Source organism: Psammomys obesus, unplaced genomic scaffold (assembly GCF_907164565.1).
Source record: "Psammomys obesus unplaced genomic scaffold, mPsaObe1.curated_primary_1811, whole genome shotgun sequence".
In the NCBI taxonomy this organism is placed as follows: Eukaryota; Metazoa; Chordata; class Mammalia; order Rodentia; family Muridae; genus Psammomys; species Psammomys obesus.
The window spans coordinates 3,863,920-3,880,985 of NW_026596430.1; the positions used below are offsets into that span (position 1 = coordinate 3,863,920).

General features: G+C 42.7%; 1 protein-coding gene across 7 annotated transcripts in view; it reads right to left on the reverse strand.

Moving 5' to 3' along the window:
• Nrg3 (neuregulin 3) overlaps positions 1 to 14,463 on the reverse strand; it is a 1,183,895-nt gene extending 1,169,432 nt beyond the window's left edge. For all 7 annotated transcript variants that reach the window (XM_055597838.1, XM_055597836.1, XM_055597834.1 and 4 more), the window contains exon 1: positions 13,620 to 14,463. In XM_055597838.1, coding sequence (XP_055453813.1) covers positions 13,620 to 14,463 — 844 coding nt within the window. The remainder of the gene's footprint in view (positions 1 to 13,619) is intronic.
• Between the last annotated feature and the right edge of the window lie 2,603 nt (positions 14,464 to 17,066).

Sequence of the window (17,066 nt, forward strand, 5' to 3'; positions counted from 1 at the left end):
TGTGTGTGTGTGTGTGTGTGTGTGTGTGTGTGTGTGTGTGTGTGTGTGTAGTATTCAGAAAGCCATGAGAAAAGACCAGGCAAAGGCTGCTTCGAAAGCATCCTGGTCATTAACCTTTTCTCTTCAAGGTTAACGTGTATGTTATCTAGTCATTTAGATATAATAGCACTACTCAGACTTTCACAACACTCAGCCATTTGTAGACCATGGCAAAAAGAAGCATTTCATTATTTATCTTAACTTACTCAGCGTTGCTCACAATGAAAGATGAGCCTCAGCGTGGTATTGCAGGAGAAGGATGAAGAGAAACAGGCTCAGTAAGGATTCTGTTAAACCCAGATCTACATCCCTGCCTTCTTTTCCAAAACAATTCTCATTTTGTTAAATATCAAAAGGCATTTACACACAACTAAGATTTCCCTTTATCTATGTCAATAAAATAGACTTACAATATTCAAGCATATAATACCAGTACATGTTGACCGGCATGTTATAAATGCTGACATAAGTAAATATTATCTGATTGGAAAGAACCTTTTGGCCATCATCGCTAATCCACGTTCATACTTACACGTCTGGAGAAAGGGGAAACAGCTTCGCCTGTCCTTAGAGTGGGTTCTGAAAATGCAGAGGAATTACGGAGGCCACAGCCGGGAGTAAGGCAAGGATGTGAGAGTACCTGTGGTACTTTCAGCAGGTGCCAGGTCTCTGTGGGAAGGACATTCTAAAGACTGCCAAGACTAGTGTGCTGCAAATTACTCAAAGAAATGGGCTCTGATCTGTGCAAGATATATTTAAGTTTTGAATTCACTCCACTGCTGTTTCAAAGTGCTGCACGAAGCAATAGAATTGCTGTGCTTCAAGGATGTTTAGTTTATCCATAGTCACATCAACACAGCCCTAGATTTAACCCAAAATAACAGCTTTGAAATATCTAAAAATTTGCAAGACGAGATACTAGAAGAATAACAAGAGGCAGCCCCTGATTGTGTGACTTCACCTAAATTAACCTATGACTGTGTTCCAACTTTGCAGAGGCAAAACTTCCAGTATTGATTGATTGGCACAGCCCTGACCCTCTGGTTACATATGGAATCCTCTTTCCAGAGCCCACGCAGCACCTCTGTGGATCAAATGATGATGTTTCACAGCATTCAGAGGGAATGCCAATTTTGATTCCAAGGCTGCACTCATCACATGGTTAGGACTAAGAGATGTAAGGTGGTGGGGTCTGTGCAATGTAAGGTTAATGTGTGGCCATCTGGAGAGCTCATATCATAAATGGGAGAACTGCATCTGTGCATCACATACCAAAATCTAAAATTAGTTATTTCAGCCACTTTGTTCACCATAAAGAACCCACTGATGATAACTAGATCCACCATTCTTTCTGGCTTTCTTCTTTGGTAGTTATTGCCAGAGAGAGGTGCTGTTTCTACAGTGCAAAGATTACAGATCTCTGCCTTCTTTAATGACCAATCTCTTCCCTTGCACTCACTTCTGTATTTCTCTGCCTAAGGAAATTCTCCTTAGCAAACACCTTTGTCAGCACCAATGACTCGTTTCTGAAATGGTCTGATGTACTGGTCATATTGGAAATTACTTCAGAGTTTATGCACTCTCTCATATATACATTCTGCTCAACAATACCTCAAATGTCACTAATGAAATGGCTTTCTTATCCATGTTGGTTGTTACTGTCAACCTGCCATAATCTAGATTCACCCTGGAAGAGCATGTTTTACCAGGCTGGTATATATGGGCATGTCTGAAAAGAATGCCATGACTGATGATTGATGTGGGTGGGTACTGCACCATGCAGAATGGACTGTATCATCAGCAGACAGTTGGCCTTAGCTACTTAAGAGAGCATGCTGTGTAAAAACCAGAGGGAAACCTAGTAAGCAGCACCACCCCCATGAGTTCTACTTCATATTCTTGGTTGTGTTCCAGCTCTGACTTTCCTCAATGATGGTTCATGACCTGGAAGTGTAAGTCAAATAATCCCATTTCCTACCAAATTTTGTCCAAGTTGATCACAGTGATGACATACAAATTAGAACACTTGTGTGTTGTAAACCTCTATTTGGAGAGCTTGGCTGGAGGCACCATCAAAGCACAAGAATAGTTTTTATAGATACGTGTGAGAAATATGTAACTTAACACCTTCAGAAGTTTTGACATAACAAAAAATTTCCATTTAGAAAGGCTTAAATCAGGAGGGGTTGAGGCTGCCTACATGGAGTATATCCTCAGCCCAGATCTTGGAAATAAAAGCCAGGAAGACAGTCTTTGCATATTATGAAATGTAGAGAACTGTTATTATGGTTCGGGGTCTACAAATGAGAAAATACATAAGCCAAAGTCCACTGCCCTGGCAGCATGAATTGGTAAAATCTATATAAATATTATAAACAAAAATCCTTTATCTTTCAAAGTTTTGCTGATTTATATTTAAAAAGTTCATGGGTCAGAGGGATGCATATGAATGCATTTTATCAAAATAAATGTCTCCTGTAATGAGCTTCCAGAATAATATGCAAAATGTTATCAATGGCACTAAGCTCCTTACTCCCCAAAGGTAAACAAGATCTTAACTTTTCATAGTTAAACATATAAATAGAGCCACATTTCCACTCCAGTTCTTTTGTTATTCCGTGAGCTCTTTGTGGGGCTTTGAACACAGCTTATGGTTTGCTCCCTACAAATCACTACTCCCTCCTGGTCCATGTAGTGTGTTTATACTTTGGCCAACTAGTCTGTTGATTCTGGGAGTAGTTTGCAGTCTTCAGTAAATCTCTAAGCTACTCTCTGCATTCATTCACTCTCATCATCTGATCCGAGCCTTCGAAGACCCAACACTACCATCTCCTCTTCTTACTTTCATCTTATCCTTAATGTAGAACAAATGTGTGACTGACTGGCTTCTACTGGCTATGTCCATACACAAAAAATAATGCTAAAGACTGGTGGACATCTGCAAGCAGCAAAGAGCCATTAATGACTCACTAAATGCCCACACATGTCTCTTCCCCTAAAAGATAAGGGCTGGGTTAAACCACAGAGCTCCCAAGAAACAAAGGAAAATATATTTCCTAGCCAGGCCTCAAACTCAGACAATCCCTTCATGCTGGCACCTCCATTTAAAGCACAGATATAAAGAAGAAAAATTAAAGAGTCTATACAAAATCAACTTCAAAAACCCCATAATCAAACAATTTGTGAGGTTTGTTCTTTACTTCTTCAACAGCTTAACCACTCATAATACATGGCCATTAACCAAACTGTAGAAAATATAGAAAAGTACAGTAAGATGAAAAGAGTTTCATTTAATAATCCCAAAATAACCACTAACACAATGGTTCCTTGAAATTTGGTTACTAAATATTAAACCTATCTTTACAGCTATAAAGCTTAGTGCAACTGGCATCTTATTTAATTTTGCACCATAAGTTTTAGAATTACATAATAAACATTTTCTAACATCCTTAATATTATTAAATGTCCAATCAATGGCCTTGTAACATCATTATAATATAAATAAAAATTATTTTTAATGTTTTTTACTTAACTTAATATATATATAACTCAACATGAAGCATAGAAATGCCATATATGTGATAGAGAGCACAGGGCTTTTCTTTAACCAAGTACTTGCTGTTTTCTTTTTGAAAAAAAAAAAAATATATATATATATATATATATATATATATATATGGTAATTTTTTTTAGATTGATGAATTTCAGACAATACAGGTGCTGATTTCTTAAGCAAATATAAATATACTCTATATTTAACATTCTCAACTTCTTCCCTGGGCATTTTTAACTTTTTTTTTTTTTTGTCTTTTTTTATCTTTAATTATACTTTATTTACTTTGTATCCCTCCTCTACTTCCCTCCCTCCTCCCCTCCCAATTACTCCCTTCCACCCCCTTCTACACACACTCCCCTCCCCAAGTCCACTGGTAGGGGAGGGTTTCTTTTTCTTTCTTCTGATGCTAATCTGTTAGGTCTCATCAGGAGTGGCTACATTGTCTTCCTCTGTGGCCTGGTAAGGCTGCTCCCCCCTCAGGGGGAGGTGATCAAAGAGCAGGCCAATCAGTTCATGTCAGAGACACTCCCTGTTCCCATTACTATGGAACCCACTTTGACACTGAACTGTCATGGGCTACATCTGTGCAGGGGTTCTAGGTTATCTCCATGCATGGTACTTGGTTGGAGTATGAGTCTCAGGAAAGACCCCTGTGCTCAAATTTTTTGCTTCTGTTGCTCTCCTTGTGGACCTCCTGTCCTCTCCAGATCTTAATATTATTTCCCACTTCTTTCATAAGATTCCCTGCATTCTGCCCAAAGTTTGGCCATAAGTCTCAACATCTGTTTTGATAGTCTGCAGGGCAGAGCCTTTCAGAGTCCCTCTGTGGGAGGCTCCTAACTTGTTTCCATGGGCATTTTTAAAAGTGATTTAACCTATATGGAATAGTTCCAATGTAATCTACTTACCTTTAATATAAACCATGATAATTCATTGGTTTATAAAATATTTAATATACTACCTATACATAATTACAAGAACAACCCAACATAAATATTGCTGGAAGCTAATATATTTTATACTGGTAAACACCACTCATTTGGTAAAGAGAAAATTTTCATATTGACTCTGACGATTTATCAGTAATTAAATATGAAAACAAAACATCATACCAAAAATTCAGTTAAGCATGATTTCGTTAAAAACAGCATTTAGGATAAATAATTATTCTCATCATTACGCATTTGTTAATTGCTAGAATAGAGTTTACCAGCAAGCCAACATCAGCATTTCCTCAACACTAAATTTGGGCACGGAATCTCCCTGCCCCTCTTCTTTGTAACAGACCTATCATCCATTGTCTATGAGATTTTATCCTTTTACCCATGACATTTTTGGTTTTAGTAGTAGAGTTTTCTAATGTTACACTAACCCTAGTTTTTAGGATGGCTGTTCAAAAATTGTAAAATAAACTTACTAATTTACTAGTTTCCATTTTTATGTACTTGAGTGTAAGTGTTAAAAGGGATTAAACCCACGGCCTTGTACATACTATTCAAACACTCTATAAATTTCTACCACTGAGCTATATCCCCAAACATTCCATAAATTTTTATAAGTTTGCATAATTAACAATCTCAATCATGCTTCAAATTATTCAGTAGAACATTCTTTTCATGTATAAATAAAAAAGACCCCTGATACACAAATAAGAAATAACAAAGAAATGAGTGCATCTGCATTGAGATTCTTTTGATGAATATCAAGTCTCATCAGCATTCCTCTTAGACCTTCTGGAGAGTTGTAGTGGTTTCCTTGTACTATGGAACTCAGGTATTTCCCAAGTACCTCATTATTTAAGTATCCAACACTCCTTTAAGTTCCTGATCACCAAAAAACTATGCAATTTACACATGTCCCAGACATATCATATGACCACTTGCCAGCCAGTTTATTGCCAAGCATGATTATACTAAAAATATTTGACTCTATCCTTTATAAAATAAGCCAGACAGTGAATGCCAAGAAAACACAAATTCTCTTGGCTCACACTGAGACTCCGCTTGGCCACATTCATTTCCATTGTTACCTAGGTCTCAAATTTCTTCCAAGATCGGGATCTCATGAACAATCCTCCCACAGCTCAAAGTAAAACACCATGTAGAACTAAACTGAATCTGAGCAAAATATGACGGTGATTACAATAAGATTACAATAAGATATTTCTACTCTCACAATTCTAGGCATATTCATGCTAAGGTAATTATGTAGATTCTTTTAAATTAGAAAGATAAACAAATAAACAAACTGCTCTTTTGCCCTGTGTTGCATCTTTGATTTGTGTATCACTTCTAGAAACAGTGACCTAGAAGTGTTAATGGACACTTAAAAAACAAACAAACAAACAAACAAACAAAAACTTAATAATAGACACTGCTGGACAGAAGTAATTAATTACACTTAACTCAGAATTCAGTTTTTCTGGACTGTTTCTGAATGACCCTTTTCATGGCCAGAAATAGTAACCTGTGATTTATAAACAGTGACTAGCCTGTCTCAAAATATTAAAACTTACAAAAACAACAAGTGAGAAAGGAGTTTCCAACAGACAGACTTTATAATAAGTGCTATATATGTATATATATAGAATTATGGTACACCAAAGGACAAACACATATCTAAAAGAGATCTTTTGTGGAGAAATAAACCTATCACTCCTCCAAGATCTCGTTTATAATAGGTGCTAAGAGAAGAATGCAATGCAGACTCTCCCTATTTTCATGTAAATTCTATCCACACTTTAAAGACCTGGGGACAGTAGGACTGTGTAGGCATGACACAAAATGGATCCCTGGGCTATTGATCTCCAAGCTGTTGTGTGCTTTAGACTTGCAGATCATTCTGCAGTTTCACTCATTTTCTCCTAAACTTTAGCTCCTCTCTGCGTTAAATGTTATATCTAAATAAGTAAGAAAACAATGGAGACAAACAATGGAGGAGAAATGGAGGATTCCTGTTTCTGGGCAATCAGAAGTGAGTCAGTTTTCCATATCACATCTTAGTGTGCATGCTTTGGTATCACAACAGAGATCAGAGAGACTTAGATCCCCAAAGAAGCTCCAGAACTTCCACTCAGTGACATGACTAGTATGCCCATGCAAGAAAACAACAACTCTCCCCTGACACAAAAGCAATAGAGCATTTTATAGGGACTGGGCAGAGTTAGGCTGTGACCATCACCTTCAAGATGCCATGAGGGGGACTTAAGGTTATGAGGAATGAACCAGTGCTTTAAGTTGTGCAGTTCCTTAGGGTAAGAGACAAAGATATGGTGTTTGTTTACTGTCATCATCGTCATCATGGCTAAGAAGCATCTCTAGTGTTGTTCCAACCAAGTTCCTTATACATATAGTAAAGGCTCATTTTCTATAATTGTGATAGTCTGAAAGAGTCAAATTTTCCATAAAAACTCTATCTAGCTGGCTCATAGCACCTTCCTTCTTCACCACACACAGACCTGGACACAGTAGAAAGGTCGGCTTTATGGCTTTCCAATAACTCCACAGCTGCCAGGTGAATTATTCCCTAACCAACATGGTTAGGGTAACAAAATTGTTTAAGCTAGTGTTATGACAATTTTGTAATTTAGCTAAATATTATGTAAGCCAATGACACATAATTGTGGAAATGAAAGTTACTTGTAGTTTCAATTAAATTGTAGTTGAATGTTTTCAAGAAACTCCAAAAGGTGAGAGTTTTGTTTGTTTTTGTTTTTTTGTTTTTTGTTTTTTTTTCCAAAAGAAAGAAATTACCTTAAATTAGATGGCAGGGAATAAAACTATTACAGATACCCAGAGAACATACTTATTACAGTGTCTGTGAAAATCATTTTCCTGTAAATTCCTTTACTAATATCCTTTTTGTATCTTGTTTTATATTTATGTTTTAAGACGAGAGCTTGCAATAACATTCATGCTGTCTTTGAACTCATGCTCATGCCTTGACCTCAAGAGGATAAGATTGCAAGTATGAATCATGCCAGCCACCTTCTTCACTAATGCTTTCAAACAGAAGCCAGTAATTTATGGGAGATTCCTCGGGAATACATGCTTTTCTCTGACAAGTGGACATATATTCAAGAATAAACCATGGTCCCAAAACAAAAAAGAATGAGTGTGTATTGTTTAATTCTATATCTTTCTTTCAAAATTTCTTATTTTTTCTTTTATTTTTATCTATCATATATCTGTCTGTCTGTCTGTTTATCTGTATATCTATTCATCTATCTATCTATCTATCTATCTATCTATCTATCTACCTACCTACCTCTATATCTATCTATCTATCTATCTATCTATCTATCTATCTATCTATCTATCTATCTATGTCTTTATTTTGGAAACAAGGTCTTCTTCTGTAGTTCTGAGAGGCATGGAGCTCTCTAAGTGGACCAAACTGGCCTCTAACATACACAGATCCAAACTCACAGAGACCTCTGTCTCCTGAGTGTTAGAATTAAGGGCATGTGCCACCACACCTGGACAACGGTTTCCTTTTTAAGCAATGACTTTTATTAATTTTCTAAAATCAACAAACCACCAAACAGCATTTCAGGCTTCCTCTTTAATAAATGAATGTAAAAGATAGAGTGTATCACAAGAGCTGTGAAAATTAAATATGAAAGTATAGAATAAAATTTAACTGTACAATTGTGGTGTTGTAGCAAATAAATACTATCAAAATAAATGCCATATAAACCAATATAATGCAAGAAATTGTTAATAATATCCTATCAATATTTAGATATTTTTCTAAAGCACCTAAACATTAATAGTGCAACTATATAAATGCTAAAATATGTCTTAACTTCCTAAATCAATTAAGAAAGTGCCATATGCCTTAATAAAGGAGAATTTGTGTAAAACACTATGCAAATTGTATCAAAAAGTCAACCAGTAAAAATATAGAAAAAAAAATCCACACATCTTCTGACTCACCCAAGAGAAAAAGAAATCACTAAAATAAACCCAGAACTTGAAATGACATGGATATATATATATATATATATATATATATATATATGAAATTTTCCATATTTCGTACTGTCTATACCATAATCAAAGAAATAAAGAGCTCAACAATAAACATAAAGTTAAAAGTCTGCAAGAAATATTCAGTCATAGTCATTCTTCAGTACAATAAGGTGTATGGGGAATGAAATCTTCTGGAATAAGCAAGAAATGAAAAGTCAAACTATATGCATGCTATCATTTTCACTGACCATTGGGTGAGTAGCAAAACCCTATGCAGATCTGCTTATTTTTCAAGACAACGTGGTGCTATTCTTGCCCAACACACAAGTCTGAAGACTGAAATGAATTTTATTTCTATTCAGAAGTGATTCAATTGCATTTTAAAGACTTACATTTATGTCTTGCCCTTTCTCTATATATATTTCAGGGCCAGTGTTCATCTTTCATTTCAACATATTGAGATACGCATTGGCTCTAGATACGTGGATTTGAGGAAAAAAAAATCTATAAAAGGAATAAGTTGAAAGCCATCTTTCTCATCGCTGTGGTATAAGCAGAAGTAGAGTTGGAACGATCCAGAGGGAGCTGTAACTTCTTCCCACACATGCTGGCTCTCTGGGGCCAACACTGATGTCAAGCCTGTACCAGAACTTCTGCTGTGGCCCACAGTCATCTTAGAGAATCTGAGTTCTTCTGTACCATGGAGAGTGCTACAGATAGCCTGCTTAATGCTGATTTTGATTTTGGTTAATTTCCTTGCTTACAAGTTTACAGGTAAACAGTGTGTGGTTGTTTGAAGTATATTTGAGCAGCAGCACAAAAAGTAAAGCCTACAAGTCACCGTTCATTAGTAAACAATCCTTTATCACAGTTCTTAAAGACCAGGAAGCGATGCTTATAATTCCTGCTGTTAATGAAGTAAGACAAATTCAAAAGAACCCACGAAGCAACCTGGAAAAGCTACACCTAGCCCCACATTGATGCTGCTGTTTTATTTTTGGTTAGGACCACAAAATGAAGTATGCATGTTTCAGAACTCACAGTATAACAGGCTAAAGCAGAACCTCATAATCCTGCAATAATGACAAAGAAAATAAAAACATACTCAAAATGCAACACAAGCTCATAGGAGGAATACATTCAAGTAAACTCTATAAGCAGCATTAATCTTGACCTCTGAATCCGCTCATTTTGGCCACCATCTCTGCTGGGAGTCCTCTGAAAGCCTTGACTCATATAGACAGAAAATCAGGCACAGGCTTTACTCCTGCACTCCATCCATAAGGGTGCTCAGTTGCTTTATGAGCATCCTCAGCTATAATTGATTTAAATAGTGAGGATGTTGAAAAGGAAAGCAAGAAAACAATTGACTTCAGCAATGGCTCCCCTTAAAATCACACTTGATATGATTCAATAGAACTTTATTTTGCTAGGTGAGTAAATTAAAACAACTACCACACCATGTTTAAACATCAACAGGACATTTTATCTTCAAATTACCTCCCTGAGTATACCATTCAATACTTGTGATCTTATTCGTGAGAATTCATGATAGAATCATTCAAGATGACTGCAAGAACAACCATTAACAGTTGCAGTTGGCTTTGAACTTCAACACTGCATTGAGTTTTCTTTTATTTTTTCTTTTTACCTGTTAACAGTGCTTTCAGCTATGTAAAATAAGTCCAAGACTCCAGAACAATCCCTTTTTGCATTGACACTACTGTATGAGCACATTTGAAATCAAAGAAAACAATTTCAACTGCTGTCAAACAAAAGTGTTTATACCTTGTATAAAACCACTGTTATCTATCTGTAGTGTAAAGACTTCTTTGTCTCAAAACTGTTAATTCCTCTATACCATAGCTACAGAATGTTTTCAGGAGAATCATGTTGAACTGATTCTACAGTCGCAGTTTGTTTATAGTGTTTGTTTTCAATGAGTCTGAAAGAAAAATCAGTCTGGGTCACTGAAAAAGCAAGACGTTCCAGAGACACATGAAAGTTTTGGAATACCCAGTAAGTGGCCCAAGGGATAGAGACAGAAAGTTAAGAGTCAAATAAAAATGATCTTTTTGTGCTTGCTGTTTACGTTCACTCTTATTGTCCCCTTAATCCCTAAGAAAACTGGTAATAGTCATAAAAATGAACCTTTCACATAGCAAGTAATATGAAAAATAAAATACCATTTTTTTTTTTTTTGGTCAAAAGTCCTGTTATCCGTTGGCCAGTGAACACTTGTCATCTTTCTCAGTGAACAAGCTTCTACTCAAAGAGCTATGATGAATTAGCAGATAGGAGCCATCACGTTGCCAAAGATGAACACAAATGTATTCATCCTGTAAGCCTTGAAATGTTCTGTTCAAGAAGCCAAGACCCTCATCATTAAAGAATAAGTGGGTTAGTCTCAAAAAAGCAGGGCATTGTCCTTAACTGCCTTCAAGTGATACAAAAAGAGCGAAGATGATCATTTTGAACAGTGGTGGAGGGAGCAGGCTGAAGCAAAGAGAAAGCAAACCTACTAAAGTATAGAAACAGGTGATGTGCACAATGAAACGTCTCATGTGAGAACTTTAATGCCATTTTCAAAACAAGTGAACAATCTGAACGACAGTTACTTGGGCCTTAATTTAGCCTACTATAGCAGTGTTGATAATTCCATAAACAAAATATCTCCATTCTTGGTAGTCATCCAAAAACCTTACATGAAAAAATAAACTATGTTTATTGTTTGCATTACCAAACAGCCTACCTATTTAAACTCACCTTTAATGGAAACTACATTTTCCTATTCTTTTCATTAAAATGTCCTTTATTGGGGCAGGTAAACCAGATAATGGATTGCTAGATCTGCACATTTGCATTTTAATCTTTTCACTCAACTCTTTTAAAGATTTCAAACACAGAAAGAGCTGGACCCTAGTTACACATGAAACAAATACTGCTTACATGTCTATGCAAGCACCCAGACCCTTCACAGATTTCCCACCTTTTTTTCCTTGAGACTGAGAGTCCTGTCAATAATCATGACTTATTAAACAGGCTGCCATCTATTCCCTTCTACTGAATGTAGAACAAGATCATGGAGGGGCAGGAATAATTACCCTGGGCCCTTCTTTAAAGAGCAACTCAGAATGGAAAGTAAGGAAATCAATACAGAAAGGACAGGGAAATGCCCCCAATGTGTTCCCCACAGCCCGGGGGTGGGAAGTCAATCCACAATTCATTATTCATATGAACTGCTGCAGAAGAGATGAGAATTCTAAGGTTTTTCAACATAGACAGACACCTACTTTGGTCCACTGACTGTGTTTAAAGGCACCAACAGTCCTTTATTCCTTCACAACACTCAAGCTGGATTTGTTGAAAGGAGACCCTAGCGCCCTCCCTCCTCTGGAAAAAGGGCTCTCAGAAATCACCATGTCAAGCAAAGCAGAGGGAAGCCGCTCAGCTTCAGTGCAGGGTTCTACTGCTGTCTCATTTGTGGCAGGAAGCTTCCTTCTCTTTGCCTTTCTGTCTCTCACTGACCATCGAGGAATAGATGCAATTTTCTAAAGCAGAGGAAAAGCAAAAGTCTTTGTCCCCTTACAAGTACCCTACATTTTTTAAAAAGTCACAGAGGTAAATAACATCCAAGGTAAGATTTGGGGTCAAGGAAACAAACAAACAAACAAACAAAAAAATTTAACACAACTGAAAGCAACCATCTGATTCCTTCTAGCACTGAACAGTTCAGGAGGAACACTCTCTCCCCAGTGTTACAGCTCAAAACATAAATAGAAATACAATAGGAGGGCAACCTCTCCAAACCGATTCTTTTCTTTCCTTTCTTTCTTATTTTTGGAATAGCTTTGCTCGGATCTTGAACTGACATACTGGGGGCTTGTCCTGAATAACCTTCAGAGGCTGCACATGTGTTTTCCGATCCTGATCCTCAGGCACAAACAGACGGTTCCTGCGATTTCTGTTCACTAAAGGGAGAGGGTGGGGTGGAGGTCAATTAGTTACCTGCAAAGCTCATAAAAATAGAAAGATTACAGTTCCAAAGAGAAAGTGTCCATATTTACGGGTTCCACTGGCCGCTGCTGGCACCAACTGAGCAAGGCTGAAATGCTATATTTAAAGGGTGATATGTTACAAAGAGCTTGGACATTGTACTAAACCCGGACCTAGTCTGCTCATCTTTTATGGACTAGGAGGAAGATGGGATCAGGTTTGCACTCCTTAGCTCTCTGGGAAAGGAACAAAAGCAAATGCTTGGCACAGCTGACGAAAAGAAAAAGAGAAAAGAAAAAAGAAAAAAAAATCCTCCTACTTCTCCAGGACCCTGGGGGCCCCGCAGCGCTGCAGAGTCCCCCTGGCATTTTTCTTGCAGTTAACTCACTCCAGTGGCCACAGACACAATTTCCACACCTGGCAATGGCCCCGGGGACAGGTTGAGGGGAGGCGTCCATCTAGGAGCACCTCATTTCCCTACCTCTCCCAATGGCTTCTAGTTAACCCTTCTTAGTCACCGCCTGGGCAGGGATGCCGGAAGAGTTGCCAGCCATATCCTGAGGACATCACTACCAAATACCTGCATCCACTCTTCACCCTCACACTGGTCATAACTCCCTTTGTGGTCTATAATAGGCCAGTTTTGGCTGTGCTTAGAAAAGCTCCCCACAGGATGGCTGAAGGGATTGGGTGCACCATCCCTCCCCTCCCTAGGCCGCTAAGGGGAACACAACCTGGGCTCACTCTCAAGTCTGTAGTGAGAAGGATTTGCACTTCCCTTAACCCTTTGAAGGGAGTCAGGAGTCTATTCTCATTTGGGACCCACCAAAGTAGGGGCCCCGGCTCAGAGATCTCCTGGATGTGTCTGGTGCCCTTATTCTGCACACAGACCCAGCGAAGACCCACACCTTTGGCCCCCTTGAGGCCAGTTTTAACCATGGCCTCACACTCTGCCCCAAACTGGGTATGGGGTAGTAGCAACCAGGAGAAAGGAAAGCCAGAGGGCTGAAAGAAAATCAGCAGGGAACAGCAGCTGAGAGAAGGCGTCTACTTACGAAATTTGGGGCTGGTGCTAGTTTCTGGGGTGGTGGTAGTGGAGGAGGTGGAAGAGGGTGAGGAGGAAGAGGCAGCGGCAGCAGCATCCTGAAAGGGTGACAGGGTCCAGGAGGGAGTGGAATCGTGGAGGTAGGAGGAGGTAGCGTACGCCGCAGTGGGCCAGGAAGGCATTGCCTGCGTACTGGGGGCTCCTGGCATCGGGGGTCTGGAGCCTGGCGTGCTACTACTGAAGAAAGAGGCCGTGGTGGACAGGACCGTCGGGGGTGCAGCAGTGTTCCGTGCCGTGGTAGAGCGCGGGCTAGCCCGGATGGGCACCCGGTGCCCAGGAAAGCGAGTGGGTGCCCGCGTGATGGTGGTCAAACGGGTGCTAATCCGGTTAGGCGTCCTGGAAGAAGCGGCGCCTCCGGCAGAGGGGGTGGCTGGGGACGTGGTGGAAGTGGTCGTGGTGGTGGTTTCCATAGCCTTGGGGAAAGAGCTGGGCTTGGAGAGGAAAAAGGGGTCCTGGCCCATTCCCTTGGAGTCCACCAGGTCCGTGGGCACGTACTCCTTGACGGAGCCCACCACAATCCATTTAAGCAGCATGAGGCTGAGCCCCAGGCCGATGAAGCCGATGAACAGAGGCACCACGCACAACCACGTCTGCTGCCGGTTCCACACGAGGCAGTCGCTACAGCGTAACTCCCGGGGGGGTTCGGCCGCCCCTTCTCCGCCGCCGTCCGGGCCCCCGCCCGCCGCCGCCGCCGCCGCCGCAGCCGCCGCAGCCGCCGCGGTGCCCTCCTCGGCCGAGGCGGCGGCTGCCGAAGCGGCACCAGGTGGCGAGGCAGCGGCCGCCCCTTCACTCATCCTAGGAGCCGGTCTTCACCTTCGCCCCCCCGATGGCCGCGCCAGAGGCATGGGGCCGCGCGGGCCGGGCGCGGGCGCGGGCTCCGGCGGCGGCGGGCTCCGGCGCAGGCAGCGGCCGCGGCGGCCGCATGCAAATCGGCTCCCTGCCCCCACGCCCCTCCCCCCGAGAGGCGGGCGGCGGGCGGGGAGGAGAAGACGGGGGAGGGGACGCGGGCCGGGGAGGGGGCGGCGAGCCGCGCGGTAGAGGGGCGAGACCGGCCCCGGCGCCGCCGGCCGGTCAGGGAGCGGCGGGGCGCGTCTGCAGCCCGCCTAGCTGCCTCCTGTGCGCCGGGGTCCCTCGGCCGCTGCCGGTGCTGCCGCTGCCGGTGCTGACGCTGCCGCTGCCGCCCGCCGCCTGTATGCGCTCCAGCCTCGCCCGCATCCTCGGGGCGCCGCGCCCGGCCCGCTCCCTGGGGCGCCCGGCCGCGACGCCGCTGCCCCCACCTCAAAGCCTCCCGTCGCCCTCAGGGGCCGGGGAGGGCAGCCGCTGGACGCCCGGCGCCCACGAGCCGCATTCCGACACAGGGGGCCAGCCGGGCGGCCGCTCGCCCAGCCCCGCGCGCCCCGCCGCGCCGCTCGGAGCTTGCTCGGCGAGCCCGGGCGAGGAAGTGCACCTGTTCTCCAGCGGCCGGCAGCCAACCCTCGGCCGGCGCTCCCCGGGAGAGACCAATCCTAGCGCAGCGCGGAGGGCGAGCGGCCGGGCTCGCCTCGCTCCCGCCGCCCGCGGCTCTGCGCCGCCGCTGACACCGCCACCCGTGAGTCAAACTCCAGCGAGCTACGCCGCCGCCGCCGCCGCAGCCGCCGCAGCCGCCGCCTGGGAGCGGGGCACCCGGGGGCGCACCCAAAACCGGCACGCGGAGGATTCCAAACGGCCCCGGCGCCGCTAGAGTAGGGCAAGCAGAAATGGGAGACTGCAAGGAGGGTCCCGGACCGCAGGGATCCTCAGCCTGAAGCTGCTCCAGGCGTTTTCTCGCGCTGAGCCAGGCGTGTGCGTGTGTGGTGTGTGTGTGTGTGTGTGTCCGCGCTCTGAACTGCCGCGGACAGCGTGGGTTTCGGACAAAGTAGCGCCTCCCACCAACACCTAATGGTGCTTTCTTACTGCGCGCTAAATAAATAAAAGATCCAAGTGGATTCCCGTTGGAGAAGTGTGGCACCAAGCAACACCCCTCAGCCTTTGTGAGGGTCTCTGGTGCGTATCCTGCGGGGTCGGAGTGAAGCTGCTGGGAGAACGCGCAGGGGCGTGTTAGGTGGGAGGGCGCCTCTGAGCTCCACTGCCCCTCCGTGGTGCAGCTGGACTGAGAAGCACCTTTGCTTCGGAGTTGCCGAGAGATGCTGCTGAAACAAACGACCTTTCGCATTCAGGTCTCCAAGCCATTAACTTACCTTTGTGAAAGTATTATCTTTAAACGTGCGTTCGCTCTGGACCACAAGGCGAGAGGCAACAATGAGAAAAGATACTCGTTAGTCTCTGATTTCGTGGTCCGTTTCTTCCCTCGGGTATAGAGACCTGAGTCTTTCCAATCTCAGGTGCATTTTGATACCTTCTGTGGACCGGGTGGCACGGACAGGAAAGGGGAAACGAGCCAGTGCTAAGGTGATGTATGCGGCTGGTGCAAAGCTATGCTTCCCAATACTTCACAGATTCCTAGGCTAAGGTGGAAGCAAATGAAATTTTTAAAATAATTTTTTTTGACAAGTGCCAGGCAAGAATGGTAGGTTGAGGACGGCGTCTTCCTCATAGCGCACATCCCAGCACTGTCTGAGGATGCTGATGCAGACAGCAGTCTTCTGTCCTGTGATGCACTCTGCGAAGATGAAGTTTCCAAGGTATCCATTTTATTCACAGGTGAAGAGCAATAGGGAATGCTACTCTGAGGAGATGGCAGAGTGCAGAGAACGCGTTCAAACAGAAAGCCCTTGGGGAATTGTGCCTACCAGAGTTCTTTGCACAGGCGTGATTAATAAATTATTTTTGATGGCAGTAATGTGGTTGTCACCTCTTTCAGCTGTAACACTGAAACTTCCCTCATAGGAAAACCTTTGGTTTTTAATTTGACAGAACATGCCCTAACCCGGTAGTGCTGAATTATGGTTTCCAGAATTGCAAGTGGGGGAAAAATGTTGAATCTGTACTCTTTTGGCTTTCTAATGCAAGGCATAAGTAAAAATTAACCCAGCCCTAACCTTGTGTGGGCTGCCAGGCATCTGCTCCTTGCCTTTCTCATGCAGTAAATAAAAGCATTTCCACATTATAGTAGGTGCTGGTGTTGACACTTGAGAAAGAAGATTTTTTCTGCACTTAGTTCGTCACCATCCCTCCCAAACCCCACCCCCAGTATTCTGTGTTCTTTGCGTTCTTCCTCCCCCATTGGAATGACTCCAAAGCACAAAGAGAGGTGCTGTAATGCTTCTGTGGGTAAATGCTCTCTTTCTGAAACAACAATTGGGCAGTGTCCACATTTCCTTCATTGCTTCCCAAAGACTTCTTCACTTCTCTTTGCAAATTCCCTCTACTGAGCTTTAAGAGCTTATTTATGGTTCCCTATTGAGTTCATTTCTTCCAG